This window comes from Argopecten irradians, chromosome 8 (assembly GCF_041381155.1).
Source record: "Argopecten irradians isolate NY chromosome 8, Ai_NY, whole genome shotgun sequence".
Classification (NCBI taxonomy): domain Eukaryota; kingdom Metazoa; phylum Mollusca; class Bivalvia; order Pectinida; family Pectinidae; genus Argopecten; species Argopecten irradians.
The window spans coordinates 41974788-41993356 of NC_091141.1; the positions used below are offsets into that span (position 1 = coordinate 41974788).

At 35.2% G+C, this 18569-nt stretch overlaps 1 protein-coding gene across 3 annotated transcripts in view; it reads left to right on the plus strand.

The window, feature by feature from the left end:
- LOC138330401 (uncharacterized) overlaps window positions 1–18277 on the plus strand; it is a 43702-nt gene extending 25425 nt beyond the window's left edge. Inside the window, exons 2-6 of one of the 3 annotated variants that reach the window (XR_011209562.1) lie at window positions 13052–13297; window positions 13818–13970; window positions 14305–14367; window positions 16489–16843; window positions 17125–18277. Coding sequence is in view for 1 of the 3 variants with exons in the window: in XM_069277997.1 (XP_069134098.1) it covers window positions 13052–13297; window positions 13818–13970; window positions 14305–14367; window positions 17125–17167 (505 nt within the window). In the remaining 2 variants the exon portion in view is untranslated. The remainder of the gene's footprint in view (window positions 1–13051; window positions 13298–13817; window positions 13971–14304; window positions 14368–16488; window positions 16844–17124) is intronic. The other 2 variants (XR_011209563.1, XM_069277997.1) reach the window with 2 other exon arrangements.
- Window positions 18278–18569: the final 292 nt, after the last annotated feature.

Sequence of the window (18569 nt, forward strand, 5' to 3'; positions counted from 1 at the left end):
TTTGAACATCAAAGTGTGCGGCATATGTTCGGCGGTTGCAGGGCAGGGTCGATATGTAACTATCTATAATTGGCTACAATCAAGACATGTCATTCTCTGTTTAAAAACATGTTTTCATTACCGAAAAATTTATTGACGCGTTCACGAAATCTGTGTTTTTAATCAATATTAGAAAGACGATGCGTGTCCGCCTGTCATTTGGAAACCAATACACATACCACGCGTGTTATATAAGGCCCGTATGGTACATATAAATGTAATGTGAGCCAATATGTGCAGGGATGCCTCATTTCTGTAGGTAGCTTTATCTTTAATTTCTTATGCATTTCTGTTTTTTTTTCTTTCTTTCTTGCGCACTACTGTTTGTTTGTATCATAGGTAAATTGCATTTTCTGCGGGTGAATCATTAAAAAGGATGTCACACAAAAACTGGTCCGTCTAGCCATGTCATACGGCCATGTCATAAATGTGTAATAACACTATTGTGACGTCGCAGGTAGTTTTGACGTCATAAGCTATATTTGACGTCGATAGATTAATCAGTGAGATCAATATGTATATTTTTAGGAGTGAATCAAAAACTATCAATCAAATCAGTTGTGTGTGTGTTTAAATTTCCCGTAATTCGCCGTCCTTTTAGAATTCGAAAAAAATTAACGCCACAAAAACTAATCGACTACAAGACTTAGTACAGTAGAGAGTTTTACCTGTGAATCGGAAAAAGGTGACATTATCATAATGTCCGTTCCCCAAAATACATCATTCATCAGTTACAAGCCATTTTTAAAATGCAAATGGAAACATGTTACATAAATTGTCTCTTTGAAGTTTATCGATGCAAAGTATTGCTACAAGCTAAATTCAGGATGAAAGAAGCGAACGACTAGTAAACTAAATTTAATACACAGAGATGAAATATTTAAGTTATAACTTTAGCCCCACCCAAAATCCAATAAAAATTTAACCCCCTTCCGTGAAAGTTTAAAAGATCATAAATCATTTTCATATTTATAAATACGAGCTATTCCTCATTATTTACATCCAGTGACGCTTCCTCTGTATTTAAAAGAGCATTTACTTATTAATTTCATTGGAAATTCACAAGAAAAATCCTCGTTTTTACAGCATTGCTACACCTAAAACCCATGTCTTCATCCACCAAAAGAACAATTGCACGCATGACCTTGACATCGTCACGGTCCACTTCATCACGTTGATAGCCGACAGTCCGTCCCTTTCTACTCCCAGTATCGCTTTACAAAAAGGGTCAAGAAAAGTCCATGGTAGTTCAGTAAGAGAAAGGTTTCTATACAAACAGCAGTCAGTTTCTGAAATTTATACATGTTTAGTGTCTAAAGTTCCCTCCATAAAGATTTCAAAATTTGATAAACTGAGACATTCCATCCTATTATGTTTCTCTATGCATTGAAGAAAAGTCTTCGTTTATTGAACCATGAAAGCGTGACGAATCAGTGTTGTAGACCTCCGAATTTATTTCATAGTGAATAAAAGGACAAGGAATTATGAAATCCAATATGGAGAACTTTCATGTAATAATATGCTGTAAATTATACGTTTACAAATAACTCTCTGAAAGGTCATCGATGTCTTGTGGCTTGACAAAAACATGATCTTCTGTGCACATGAAAGACAGAAAGAGTGTTATTTTAAAATAAACAGAATAGCGAATAGAAAACGCACGATGGTGGTAAAGGGCTGTGAGTTCCATTTGTGGATTCGTATCAGTTGTACTAAATTAATACAGAGATTGTCCTTATACATAGGCGATCGTTATATAGGTGTATCGTAATACAGAGGTGGTCGTTATATAGAGGTAATCGTACATAAATGTGTCGTTATAGAGAGGTGGGCGTTATACAGAGGTGGTCGTTATATAGGTGTATCGTAATACAGATTTGGTCGTTATATAGAGGTAATCGTACATAAATGTGTCGTTATAGAGAGGTGGGCGTTATAGAGAGGTGGGCGTAATACAGAGGTGGGTGTTTAGACGGGTTTTAAAACCAGTCGGTGACGTCGATCAGATTACCTGCAAAACAATCATGCACCCTAAGTAACACAGCACACAACCATTCGTCCTCATTTACATAGCAAATAAACATGCACCTTTAGTAATATAGCAAACAATCATGCACCCTCAGTTACATAGCAACAAACATGCAACATTATTTACATAGCAACAAACATGCACCTTTAGTGATATAGCAAACAATCATGCACCTTTAGTAACAAAGCTAAAAAACATGCACCCTTAGTAACATAGCAATAATCAGGCACCCTTGGTAACATAGCAAACAATCATGCACCCTCATTTACATAGCAACAAACATGCACACTTAGTAACATAGCAACAATCATGCACCCTTGGTAACATAGCAAACAGTCATGCACCCTCATTTACATAGCAACAAACATGCACCCTAAGTAACATAGCAACAATCATGCACCCTTATTTACATAGCAACAAACATGCACCCTTGGTAACATAGCAAACAGTCATGCACCCTCATTTACATAGCAACAAACATGCACCCTAAGTAACATAGCAACAATCATGCACCCTTATTTACATAGCAACAAACATGCACCTTTTGTAATATAGCAAACAATCATGCAATCTCAGATACATAGCAACAATCATGCACACTAAGTAACATAGCAACAATCATGCACCCATGGTAACACAGCAAATAATAATGCACCCTTAGTGACCTAGCATACAATCATGCACCCTTAATGACATATCAAACAATCGTGCACCCTTATTGACATAGCCAACAATCGTGCACCTTGGTAACATATCAAACAATCATGCACCCTTAATGACATAGCAAACAATCCCATGCACCCTTATGGCATAGACATTAGCACTTGGTAACAATCATGCACCCATGTACCCTTGGTAGCAACAATCATGCAGCCTTAGTGACATAGCAAACACCCCATGCACCATAGTGTAATATAGCAAGCAATTATCTCAGTTGGAAACATAGCAAACAATCATGCACCCTTGGTAACATAGCAACAATCATGCACCCTTGGTAACATAGCAAACAATTATGCACCCTTAGTGACCTAGCAAACAATCATGCACCCTTGGTCACATAGAAAACAATCATGCACCCTTATTAACATAGCAAACAAACATGCACACTTAGTCACATAGCAACAATCATGCACCCTTGGTAACATAGCAAACAGTCATGCACCCTCATTTACATAGCAACAAATATGCACCCTAAGTAACATAGCAACAATCATGCACCTTTAGTAATATAGCAAACAATCATGCAATCTCAGTTACATAGCAACAATCATGCACACTAAGTAACATAGCAACAATCATGCACCCTTGGTAACATAGCAAACAATTATGCACCCTTAGTGACCTAGCAAACAATCATGCACCCTTGGTCACAAAGCAAACAATCATGCACCCTTAGTAACATAGCAAACAATCATGCACCCTTAGTAACATAGCAAACAATCATGCACCCTTAGTAACATATCAAACAATCATGCACCCTTAATGACATATCAAACAATCGTGCACCCTTATTGACATAGCCAACAATCATGCACCCTTGGTAACATACCAAACAATCATGCAGCTTAGTGACATAGCAAACACCCCATACCATAGTGGCATCGCAAGCAATTATGCACACTTGGTAACATAACAAACAATCATGCACCCTTGGTAACATAGCAAACAATCATGCACCCACATTTACATAGCAACAAACATGCACACTTAGTAACATAGCAACAATCATGCACACTTAGTAATATAGCAAACAATCATGCACCCTCAGTTACATAGCAACAATCATGAACCCTTAGTAACTTATCAAACAATCATGCACCTTTAGTAATATAGCAAACAAACATGCACCTTTAGTAACATAGCAAACAAACATGCACCTTTAGTAACATAGCAAACAAACATGCACCTTTAGTAATATAGCAAACAATCATGCACCTTTAGTAATATAGCAAACAAACATGCACCCTTAGTAACATAGCAAACAATTATGCACCTTTAGTAATATAGCAAACAATCATGCACCTTTAGTAATATAGCAAACAAACATGCACCTTTAGTAACATAGCAAACAAACATGCACCTTTAGTAACATAGCAAACAAACATGCACCTTTAGTAATATAGCAAACAATCATGCACCTTTAGTAATATAGCAAACAAACATGCACCTTTAGTAACATAGCAAACAATCATGCACCCTTAGTAACATAGCAAACAAATCATGCATCCTTAGTAATATAGCAAACAATCATGCATCCTTAGTAATATAGCAAACAATCATGCACCTTTAGTAATATAGCAAACAATCATGCACCTTTAGTAATATAGCAAACAATCATGCATCCTTAGTAATATAGCAAACAATCATGCATCCTTAGTAATATAGCAAACAATCATGCACCTTTAGTAACATAGCAAACAATCATGCACCTTTAGTAATATAGCAAACAAACATGCACCCTTAGTAACATAGCAAACAAACATGCACCTTAGTAACATAGCAAACAAACATGCACCTTTAGTAACAAAGCAAACAAACATGCATCCTTAGTAACATAGCAAACAATCATGCACCTTTAGTAATATAGCAAACAAACATGCATCCCCTTAGTAACATAGCAAACAATCATAACCCTTTAGTAATATAGCAAACAAACATGCACCCTTAGTAACATAGCAAACAAACATGCACCTTTAGTAACATAGCAAACAAACATGCACCTTTAGTAATATAGCAAACAAACATGCACCTTTAGTAACATAGCAAACAATCATGCACCTTTAGTAATATAGCAAACAAACATGCACCTTTAGTAACATAGCAAACAAACATGCACCTTTAGTAACATAGCAAACAAACATGCACCTTTAGTAATATAGCAAACAATCATGCACCTTTAGTAATATAGCAAACAAACATGCACCCTTAGTAACATAGCAAACAATCATGCACCCTTAGTAACATAGCAAACAATCATGCATCCTTAGTAATATAGCAAACAATCATGCATCCTTAGTAATATAGCAAACAATCATGCACCTTTAGTAATATAGCAAACAATCATGCACCTTTAGTAATATAGCAAACAATCATGCATCCTTAGTAATATAGCAAACAATCATGCATCCTTAGTAATATAGCAAACAATCATGCACCTTTAGTAACATAGCAAACAATCATGCACCTTTAGTAATATAGCAAACAAACATGCACCCTTAGTAACATAGCAAACAAACATGCACCTTTAGTAACATAGCAAACAAACATGCACCTTTAGTAACAAAGCAAACAAACATGCATCCTTAGTAACATAGCAAACAATCATGCACCTTTAGTAACATAGCAAACAATCATGCACCTTTAGTAATATAGCAAACAAACATGCACCCTTAGTAACATAGCAAACAAACATGCACCTTTAGTAACATAGCAAACAAACATGCACCTTTAGTAATATAGCAAACAAACATGCACCTTTAGTAACATAGCAAACAAACATGCACCTTTAGTAACATAGCAAACAAACATGCACCTTTAGTAATATAGCAAACAATCATGCATCCTTAGTAATATAGCAAACAATCATGCACCCTTAGTAATATAGCAAACAATCATGCACCTTTAGTAATATAGCAAACAATCATGCACCTTTAGTAATATAGCAAACAATCATGCATCCTTAGTAATATAGCAAACAATCATGCATCCTTAGTAATATAGCAAACAATCATGCACCTTTAGTAACATAGCAAACAATCATGCACCTTTAGTAATATAGCAAACAAACATGCACCCTTAGTAACATAGCAAAACAAACATGCACCTTTAGTAACATAGCAAACAAACATGCACCTTTAGTAACAAAGCAAACAATCATGCATCCTTAGTAACATAGCAAACAATCATGCACCTTTAGTAATATAGCAAACAAACATGCACCCTTAGTAACATAGCAAACAACATGCACCTTTAGTAACATAGCAAACAAACATGCACCTTTAGTAATATAGCAAACAAACATGCACCTTAGTAACATAGCAAACAAACATGCACCTTTAGTAACATAGCAAACAAACATGCACCTTTAGTAATATAGCAAACAATCATGCACCTTTAGTAACATAGCAAACAATCATGCACCCTTAGTAATATAGCAAACAATCATGCACCTTTAGTAATATAGCAAACAAACATGCACCCTTAGTAACATAGCAAACAAACATGCATCCTTAGTAATATAGCAAACAATCATGCACCTTTAGTAACATAGCAAACAAACATGCACCTTTAGTAATATAGCAAACAATCATGCACCTTTAGTAATATAGGAAACAATCATGCATCCTTAGTAATATAGCAAACAATCATGCACCTTTAGTAATATAGCAAACAAACATGCACCCTTAGTAACATAGCAAACAATCATGCACCCTTAGTAATATAGCAAACAATCATGCACCCTTAGTAAATAGCAAAATCATGCACCTTTAGTAATATAGCAAACAATCATGCACCTTTAGTAATATATAGCAAACAATCATGCACCCTTAGTAATATAGCAAACAATCATGCACCCTTAGTAATATAGCAAACAAACATGCACCCTTAGTAATATAGCAAACAATTATGCACCCTTAGTGACCTAGCAAACAATCATGCACCCTTGGTCACAAAGCAAACAATCATGCACCCTTAGTTAATATAGCAAACAAACATGCACCCTTAGTAACATAGCAAACAATCATGCACCCTTAGTAATATAGCAAACATGCACCTTTAGTAATATAGCAAACAATCATGCACCTTTAGTAATATAGCAAACAAACATGCACCCTTAGTAATATAGCAAACAAACATGCACCTTTAGAAATATAGCAAACAATCATGCACCTTTAGTAATATAGCAAACAATCATGCACCTTTAGTAACATAGCCAACAAACATGCACCTTTAGTAATATAGCAAACAATCATGCACCTTTAGTAACATAGCAAACAAACATGCACCTTTAGTAACATAGCAAACAAACATGCACCCTTAGTAATATAGCAAACAATCATGCACCCTTATTTACATAGCAACAAACATGCACCTTTAGTGATATAGCAAACAATCATGCACCCTTGGTAACATAGCAAACAAACATGCACCCTTAGTAATATAGCAAACAATCATGCACCCTCATTTACATAGCAACAAACATGCACACTTAGTAACATAGCATCAATCATGCACAATTGGTAACATACCAAACAATCATGCACCCTCATTTACATAGCAACAAACATGCACACTTAGTAACATAGGAACAATCATGCACCCTTGGTAACATAGCAAACAAACATGCACACTTAGTAATATAGCAAACAATCATGCACCCTCATTTACATAGCAACAAACATGCAACATTATTTACATAGCAACAAACATGCACCTTTAGTAATATAGCAAACAATCATGCACCTTTAGTAACATAGCAAACAAACATGCACCTTTAGTAACATAGCAAACAAACATGCACCTTTAGTAATATAGCAAACAATCATGCACCCTCAGTTACATAGCAACAAACATGCATCCTTAGTAATATAGCAAACAATCATGCAATCTCAGTTACATAGCAACAATCATGCACACTAAGTAACATAGCAAAAATCATACACCCTTGGTAGCATAGCAAACAATCATGCACCCTGAGTGACCTAGCATCGATCATGCACCCTTGGTAACATAGCAAACAATCATGCACCCTTAGTAACATAGCAAACAATCATGCACCCTTAGTAACATAGCAAACAATCATGCACTCTTAATGACATATCAAACAATCGTGCACCCTTATTGACATAGCCAACAATCGTGCACCCTTATTGACATAGCCAACAAACATGCACCCTTATTGACATAGCCAACAAACATGCACCCTTGGGAACATAGCAATAATCATGCACCCTTAGTAACATAGCAAGCAATCATGCACCCTTAGTAACATAGCAAACAATCATGCACCCTTAATGACATATCAAACAATCGTGCACCCTTATTGACATAGCCAACAATCATGCACCCTTGGTAACATAGCAACAATCATGCACCCTTAGTAACATAGCAAACAATCATGCACCCTTAGTAACATAGCAAACAATCATGCACCCTTAATGACATATCAAACAATCGTGCACCCTTATTGACATAGCCAACAATCATGCACCCTTGGTAACATAGCAAACAATCATGCACCCTTAGTAACATAGCAAACAATCATGCACCCTTAGTAACATAGCAAACAATCATGCACCCTTAATGACATATCAAACAATCGTGCACCCTTATTGACATAGCCAACAATCATGCACCCTTGGTAACATAGCAAACAATCATGCAGCCTTAGTGACATAGCAAACAACCCATGCACCATAGTGGCATAGCAAGCAATTATGCACACTTGGTAACATAGCCAACAATCATGCACCCTTAGTGACATATCAAACAATCGTGCACCCTTATTGACATAGCCAACAATCATGCACCCTTGGTAACATAGCAAACAATCATGCAGCCTTAGTGACATAGCAAACAACCCATGCACCATAGTGGCATAGCAAGCAATTATGCACACTTGGTAACATAGCCAACAATCATGCACCCTTAGTGACATATCAAACAATCGTGCACCCTTATTGACATAGCCAATAATCAAGCACCATAGCAAACAAGGTATGGTATGAACCTCAAATTATAAAATAAATTTATATATATGGATGATTAGATAACATACAGAAAACATCTGAAATTAAGTGGTACAGACTGTTTTCAACCAAAAAAGTAATTATAAAAAGAACTAAAGATATTTTTCACAAACGGAGATGACCTGTTGTAAGCTGTATCCCATTATACGATTATTCCGTCTATTGGATCTTGAAATAGGCAAAGAACATTGATATCACGGTAGGCAATGAACGTCACACATCGTGGATATTAAAACTTAGGCACTTAAAAACAAAAAAAAATATGTCTCGCTTCACACATCACTCTAACAATGTAAAAATGGAGAAAATCGATACACATCAGGCTAGGGTTGTCACCATGCGAGCTATGAAAGGTGGGGTACTAGATATAACTATGAAAAGTTTGTGTCTGCCCGACTATGGAACAGCTTGGATGTTGTTTGTAAGTCTGTGTGTCATCTCTCGAAGCTGGCGATGTCGGGTGTACGGTATAAAGGCCAAAGCTAGTGAGTACAATACATCGACGATACTTTTGTCACAATCATCAGTAATTAGGGATTTGTGACGAGCAGGTCGCTTATTGAATTCGGCAACCTTGAGATTTTTCCCAGATAACATGAATATTTAAAAGTACCAAAAGTAACGAAATAGACATGTATATTTTAATTAGTTGCGGCCCGGGGATGATAAACAGTTAATGTGCGATCATCTAATGGGTTGTTGTTGTTATTTTCTTTTGACTTTTTGAATCAAGGCCTCAATAGTTGATTTATTCATTTGCATAATATTTGACACCAACTAGACGTGGCGTAATATGATGTTATTAAAACTTTTTGTAAAATTATAGTACTCGTTGTACAACACCAGTGTATGTGCATATCAGGATGGTAATGCTTGTTTCTAACATACATACAATGTATATATATGGTTTTTTTTTTTTTTTTTTTTTTTTTTTTAATTTGAGTGATTAATTAATGTTTTAATTAATATAACTGATGATGTCTGAACATTAAAATGTTACATCACTGATGAATGATAGTTATTCTCTATCAAAAAACAGGAACAGAAAGATAAATATTTTTTCTTCAGTTACAGATATCTAGAAATAATTAATTGCATTCCGAAAACAAATCCATGGCACTATGCCCTTTATAGAATAAAGTACTCATTGGGCATGCACCGAAAGCAATTTTTTTTTTTAATAGGTATTTTTGTGTTAATTAGACATATATACACGATAGATTAAACATAAGTTATTGTGAAATAATGGGTATTGTTTATGCTCTCTCGACGTTAGAGCATTTTTAATTGTGTTTAGATATTTACTAATTGCATGTTAATTATACATTAATATGATTAAGAAGAAGTGGTGAAGGTTAAAGAATCACAAAATAATTAAATGAAAATGGGTTTCTCAATGGTGGTAATGGTGTAAAGTAAGGAACTTTAGTAACTGAAGAAAAATGCTAACTCGCATGCCCTTGTTTTTTTTTATTGAGGTAAAAATACTTTTTTCATTTATACTAATGAATAAAGAGGGGACATTCAAAAAAATAATGAGAAACTGACTCGCATGAATTGAAGCAGCTATATGATGGATTATCAGTTAGATGATAATGGTTTAAAACCAATTTAAATAACCATATGTACTAATTTAAATAACCATATGTACTAATTTTGAAACCTATTCCAGATGCCAGGGTACAGTCTAAGGGAGATAACTCAATAGTAGTGTCTCTGTAAAATCGAATTAAATTATATATTTTAACATCTATTTATATATCATTAATTAAAAATACAACATTTTCATATAGATTTTTCAGTATGAATTAATAAACCACTTTACAGTAGTGAGTACAGTATTTATTTTAAACTCGTTATTTTAGTTTGATCCGGATAATTATTTGTTTCTAATATTAGTGACAACCAGCCATTTCCGGACTAGCGTTTGTTGGTATGTATTTCGATTTCCATTTCTCGTGGGTTTTTTCGTGTTGATATTTGATGCATCATCGTCAAATAGTATGCTTATTGATATTTTTTACTTACTTAACGTCTGAGATACAGACATCACACCTTTTCTCCAGGAGGACATTTTCAATCGACGCCGGGCTACAGTAGGCATCTCGCCACATGTTTGTGCCCTACTTGAAAAGTGTTTATTCGGGCTGGGCTTATCCAAGCGTGGTGTACACAATGCAAATTTGTCTAATACACTGTAGTTAGAGTTGTTTGACTCCTCCTAGCTATTTCTTTGTACATGGAGTTATCTGGTGCAAATAAGCTCATGTTAACAGGTTGGACACAACCCTGCATATGGGTAACAGTTACCAATTTGAGTAACAGTTACCGGGTCGAGGAGGCTAATCAATAAGTTACCCAAATGGGGAATTATGTAAAAGAAAAATGCTTGAAGTTGTTTAAAACTTTTTTTTTATCAAAAAAGGGCGTAATAATTTTGACTTGGCACCATTACTAACATAACATAGTACATTATTATATGAAACAAAATGGGACAAACTTCACTGTCTCAAGTTTGGTAAAAGTCACAAACTAAATCACCTCCAGTGCTTACAATTTTGCTAAAAAAAAATAGCACACAGGGTAAAACTCATTCAACCATGACATTTGCACTGAATTAATGGAGAACACTTAAATTGTCATCTTACAAAGTGAGACAACAGAATTTGATATTGCTTGCACAGAAACATGGAGCCTTAGTTTAGTTGTAAGGCATTCTAAAAATCATTACGCCCTTTTTTGATAATGATTTTTAAAACAAAATTAAGTGTTTTCTTTTCACAGAATTACTCATTTGGGTAACTAATTGATTACTCAAACAGGTAACTGTTACTCAATTGGGTAATGATCTGTTACCAATATGCAGGTACATTGTGCCCAACCTGATTAAGGTTTAAGTTAAATATCAAGTTATCAACACAGTTTTGTACAGGTCGGGAAAAGTCCTGCAGTAGCGAAATGCATTACTTCTTTTAGCTGCAATACTGTAGCTCAAAAGACTTTTAGACAGATAATGGTGTTGTCTTTAGAGCTACAATTGGTGCCCATTACTGCTAATGGAGCAAAGTAATGATTATGCAAACCATTATAAAACGTTTGTTTGCATTTTATCGTACTTGTTTGATATCGCTTACCTACTAGGCTACTGAACCACATAAAATGTAAAATTCTCATCGAAGCATTATATTTTTATATAATATGAAGGTCTATCTGAAGGGAATTTATACGGCAAGTCCACAAATTGTGAATTTGACATGGTGTGAGCAGTACAGTGGATATTAAGAATGGTAGTTATGATTGTTTTGGACACAAATAATATGTAAATGGATGTATATGCATAAGATAGCTGGAAACCTACAAAAAAGTATAGACAACTGTGCCCGAGTGATTTTCGGAGGCAGTGCTCCACTACAACACATAGGGACCAATTCGTATCCGGCCGAAAGGTAAAGTAGGCTGGGTACGTATATTTGTTCTATACTTTTTTTAAAGAGGTATATGTTTCAATGCTATATACATGGTCCTTGTCCTTAATTAGTTGCCACGATAATAACATTAAAATTAAAAACTCACCTGTGCGTTTTTTCTGTAGAATCAGCTTTTTTTTTTTCTTTTTTTTTTTTGGCAGGGAACTGTAACTGTTGTCCTTATTTGCTTATTTACCAAAATTCTAATCTATCTGAAGGTCACAATAACTTGTACATTTTCTAGTAATGCTGTGATAGTAATCCACTATTAATTAACTAGTTTGTATTTATTTCAATTTCAAATAATTTGTATGGAAATTTAAAGACGCATATTATCTATATGGCGTTGATTAATAGTTAAATTTGGAAATGTTCTTTTTAATTTTGAGACATTACTTGTATAGACGGTATATATATATATCTAGACCTGTAAAATCTGGAAAATAAGATTAATTGTGGAAAATGAAATTTAATTGAAAAATGAGTTACATGGCTATCAGAAGGCTTCTTAAATTATATAGTAATAGTCAGTTAGTCATTATCTTAAGTATCACCCAATACATGCATGATCAGGGCATCCGGTAGACCCCTTTGAGTATGTTTTTTAACTCCCAAAAAACAGATTTTACTCTTGGGTTTGAAGCACAAAATATGTATTGATCATGGCTTTTGACTCTTAAGATTTCTGAAAAATGATTATTTGTTTTCTGAATCTGTTAAAAGTTTAGGGTTAAGTCACCATTAATTCTTTGTTTTCTTTGTTACAGCATTGGCTGGCCCCTGGAAAGTGACAGTATGAGTAGTCGTGGCAGTTCATCTGCAGGAGACTTGGACTGTAAGGTGTATGTTGGCCAGATCGGTCGTGGAGCTGTGAAAGAGGAGCTCGAAGACAAATTTGGTCGCTTTGGACGCATAAAGAGTGTTTGGATCGCTCGTAACCCTCCAGGATTTGCCTTTGTGGTGTTCTACAACATTAAAGATGCTGAGAAAGCCGCTGATGAAATGGATGGAGAGTGAGTACTTTATTTTTGCATATAGTGCACATGTATGTTTTTATCAGTTTTATTTTGGGAAAAAAAATTACAAAGAAAATTTCAATTTTTGCATCTTCATCCCCAAAAAGTTTTACAAAGATCCAAACATTCTTAAGCAACAAAATAAAACGGTTTCATTGTTTATCAATTCTTTTAAAAAAACAACCTTCTTGTCATTAAAATTAGCGAGATGAGTTCGACAAGATGATTTACACTTTGTTTACACAGCGGTAGGCCTAGTTAGTTTTGTAAATTGCTGGTAAGAATATAGCTATCTTTTCAACATTGTTTTTACAATCAAATGTGCCTATTAGGTGTACTTGTAATTCCAAGTGTCAGTGAATCTGATGGGCATTTAGATTTAATTATGTCCAAGATATTAGCTGGAAAGCGGAATAATCAACAACGTATGGCACATCGTTAAATGACCTTGGCTGTTAAACTGTTAATAGATCATATAACAGAAACACTATCAATATTATAAATGTGTGTTTTCTAGGATCATCAACCACAGAAGAGCTCGTGTAGAGATGTCCAGTGGCAAGTCAAGATGGGGCAGTGCTGGTCCACCTAGCCGTAGACGAGATAGTCGTGACAGCCGCGACAGTCGAGACAGGGGCAGGCAGCACATGTATAATGGCGGATTCTCCAGGTATACAAACTCATTCTGATATATGTACAACAGAACATCATCTTGTATTTAAGTTTGTAAAACAAATCTTAGACTGGTTGGAATAGCTAAATTATTTAACAACAAGACAGTAACACTTCAGTAACAGCAGGTATCAGATCTGCTTTGTTTGTATACTTAAACTGCCAAGATGGACTGTAATATGCATGATCGTATTTCCTTTCTTTGCTTTAACACCCATCAATTTTCATTGTCACCTAGCTAGATTCCTGTGTAACTAAGCACATATTGATAAATAAAAGCATTCAGTTGCTATAATGTAGATCCACATCATTTCATGACATTTTATTTTCAGATCAAGATCTCGTTCACCGCCCCGATATGACAGATACAGGAAGTACTCTCGAAGCCGAAGCAGGTAACAATTTATTGCAAACGCTTGTGTTTTGATCATACGCAAGCTGGGAAATGGTTCCTAATCAGAGCTAAGTAAGATTGTAAAGAAAGCTGGACACATCACATTATTCAACTAAAAACTACAACATGTTACATTCTAAATTTTTAGGTCATCTGAGACAAGTTTCAAGTGACCTATATTCAAATCGCCTTTTGTCTGACGTCCTGCTTCGTTCATCATGTGTTTGTAAACAATTTACATTTTCAACTTCTTCTCCAAAACTGCTGGAGCAAACTCAATGAAATTTTGCACAAACATTCTATAGCATAATAACTAATTAGATGGTTGTTAATTTGGGTAGATGGTTTATAATTTGGGTAGATGGTTTATAATTTTGGTAGATGGTTGTTAATTGTGGTAGATGGCTTTTGATTTGGATAGATGGCTGTAACGGTAATAATCTAGGCAGTTAGCTAATAATTTGGGTAGATGGATGTTGTTTTTGGGTAGATAGCAAATAATTTGGGTAGATATATGTTGATTTTGGGTAGATAGCAAATAATTTGGGTAGATAGATGTTGATTTGGGTAGATGGATGTTAATTTGGGTAGATGGATGTTAATTTTGGGTAGATAGTTGTTAATTTGGGTAGATAGTTTTTAATTTTGGGAAAATAGCTGTTGAATTTGGTAGATAAATGCTATTTGGGTAGATAGATATTATTTGGGTAGATAGATGTTTTTTGGATAGATCGATGTTTTTTGTGTAGATAGAAGTTATTTGGGTAGATAGATGTTATTTAGGTAGATAGTTGTTATTTGGGTAGATAGATGTTATTTGGGTAGATAGATGTTTTTGGGTAGATAGATGTTTTTGGGTAGATAGGTGTTTTTTGGTAGATAGATGTTTTTTAGGTAGATAGATGTTTTTTGGGTAGATAGATGTGTTTTTTGGGTAGATAGATGTTATTTGGGTAGATAGATGTTTTTTGGGTAGATAGATGTTATTTGGGTAGATAGATGTTATTTGGGTAGATAGATGTTTTTGGGTAGATAGATGTTTTTGGGTAGATAGATGTTTTTGGGTAGATAGATGTTTTTTGGGTAGATAGATGTTATTTGGGTAGATAGATGTTTTTTGGGTAGATAGATGTTATTTGGGTAGATAGATGTTATTTGGGTAGATAGATGTTATTTGGGTAGATAGATGTTATTTGGGTAGATAGATGTTATTTGGGTAGATAGATGTTATTTGGGTAGATAGATGTTATTTGGGTAGATAGATGTTTTTTGGGTAGATAGATGTTATTTGGGTAGATAGATGTTTTTGGGTAGATAGGTGTTTTTGGGTAGATAGATGTTTTTTGGGTAGATAGATGTTTTTTGGGTAGATAGATGTTATTTGGGTAGATAGATGTTTTTTGGGTAGATAGATGTTTTTGGGTAGATAGATGTTTTTTGGGTAGATAGATGTTTTTTGGGTAGATAGATGTTATTTGGGTAGATAGATGTTATTTGGGTAGATAGATGTTATTTGGGTAGATAGATGTTTTTTGGGTAGATAGATGTTATTTGGGTAGATAGATGTTATTTGGGTAGATAGATGTTATTTGGGTAGATAGATGTTATTTGTGTAGGTAGATGTTTTTTTGGGTAGATAGATGTTTTTTGGGTAGATAGATGTTATTTGGGTAGATAGATGTTATTTGTGTAGGTAGATGTTTTTTGGGTAGATAGATGTTATTTGGGTAGATAGATGTTATTTGGGTAGATAGATGTTATTTGGGTAGATAGATGTTATTTGGGTAGATAGATGTTATTTGGGTAGATAGATGTTATTTGGGTAGATAGATGTTTTTTGGGTAGATAGATGTTATTTGGGTAGATAGATGTTTTTTTGGGTAGATAGATGTTTTTTGGGTAGATAGATGTTATTTGGGTAGATAGATGTTATTTGGGTAGATAGATGTTTTTTGGGTAGATAGATGTTATTTGGGTAGATAGATGTTATTTGTGTAGGTAGATGTTTTTTGGGTAGATAGACGTTATTTGGGTAGATAGATGTTATTTGGGTAGATAGATGTTTTTTGGGTAGATAGATGTTTTTTGGGTAGATATTGATTCTTTCCTTTGTCAATTGTAGACATGGTGATGTTAAATCCCTACACTTGCCTTCTTAGGATTTGACGTGCAATGGAATGAGGATCGTCATATCGTCCTCGCCATTTCGTCATATCGTCCACGTCATGTCATGTACTGCTCATCCTAGTGTCTCCTATTCGTCATATCTTCTAGTGCGGACCAGATCCTCAAGTATACGTCATATCGTCTAGCACTTGTTTGAAGGTCTGGCACACGTCATATCGTCTAGCACTTGTTTGAAGGTCTGACACACGTCGTATCGTCTATCTTTTGTTTGAAGGTCTGGCACTCGTCATATCGTCTATCTTTTGTTTGAAGGTCTGGCACTCGTCATATCGTCTAGCACTTGTTTGAAGGTCTGGCGCTCATTATTACACCTAGTGCTGCCCCTATTGTATACGTAGCTCTAGATCTTATCATCTGGTGCTCACTACTCTATATTATGACTATATGTTGTTTTGTGCCAACAGTCGGATGACTGTTAAGGCCCATTGTTTAAGATGTTATTGCTGTGAACCATTGAACGTCAAATATGTACATAAGTTTAATTTCCTGTAATACTGGTATTCATAGAAACTGAACTGGACAAAACAATATAAATTATTATCTATATGAAGTATTTAACCTTTTTTTTCAGGTCAACATCGCCTTTTGAAAACATTTATCGTGATAGGCGGTGATGCAGTGTGGGATGTTAGAGAACTATATGTATTACACAGAGCTGTACCGACACACCGTTCTACATTGTCAGTGTTATAAACAGACATCTTTTTACACAGTTGGGAATGTGAACCCCTCCAAAACATTAAGAAAGGAGCAACTCTAGATTAGATTTCAGCCCCATATCATTAATCCACAGGAACTTTTATGTCAAGTTTGTGAGAAGAAAAATCATCATCAGCCATTGTGAGAATCTGTTTTAATTGCTTTAGCCTAGCATTTTGGAATCCTGAAGGATGGCTCAAGACAAAATAGTACATGGATGGTGAAAAGTCCTACAATTTCAATAAGATTGTATTTCCATATTGAAGTGAATTGACACTCCATATTGTGTATGAATTGTGATGTACTATTGTATACTAATTTCACCTGTACTATAGCAACTCAAAGATGCTTGAATAAGTTGTCTGGATCTCGCCATATGTTTTTTTGATTGTATCAGAATATTGTCTTCATATTTTAAATGTATACGTACTAAAGGCAGGAGCAGTCTGCTAATTCAACCATCAAAAGTTCTACTTTTAGTTTCACTTTCACATCAGTTGTGACCTTTGAACTCATTATCAGTGAAAGCTATCACATCTGTTGCTATATATGGCAACATCATTTTACATAAGAATACATGGAGTTGTTTCATAACTTACCATAGCCATGTGTGTCTTAGGGGGAAAATTTCAATTTTCAAAGACAGCATGCCACGGTACCTTGAGTGTTTCATTGTTCTGATTGATCCTTCACAGATTTCCATGGTATTGGTACAAGTCTAGTGTATACTTAAGCAATCAATTGTAATTTACACATGAGATGAGGTTAAGAATTGGTGCCATATTGCGTGAACAGGGCATTGATAAATCTTGTATTGGAGCGTAATGTATACATAGATCATCATAGTCGAGCAGAATTATAAGTTTAATTTTAACTTTGTGAGAAGCCTGTTATCAGGTCTAAATAGGAATATACAGGTGGTTAGGTTCATTGCTGGTATATATCATTGTTAAATTAGAATAGTATAGTCATATCATTTCAATGTTGCATTTTTAGCTCACCTGGCCCGAAGGGCCGGTGAGCTTATGCCATACCGTGGCGTCCGGCGTCCGTCGTCCCGTCGTCCGTCGTCCGTCGTCCGTCGTCCGTCCGTCCGTCCGTCCGTCAACAATCGACTTCTTCTCCATAACCGCTGGTCGGATTTCAACAAAATTTGGCTGGTAGCATCCTTATGGGCTACTAACTGAAAATTGTACAAATGATGGGGCTGACCCCCCAGGGCCTGAGGGGCGGGGCCAAAAGGGGTCAATTTGGCTATTTCCATATAAACGACTTCTTCTCTGAAACCAAGCATGGGATAGCACCCATAATGCAATG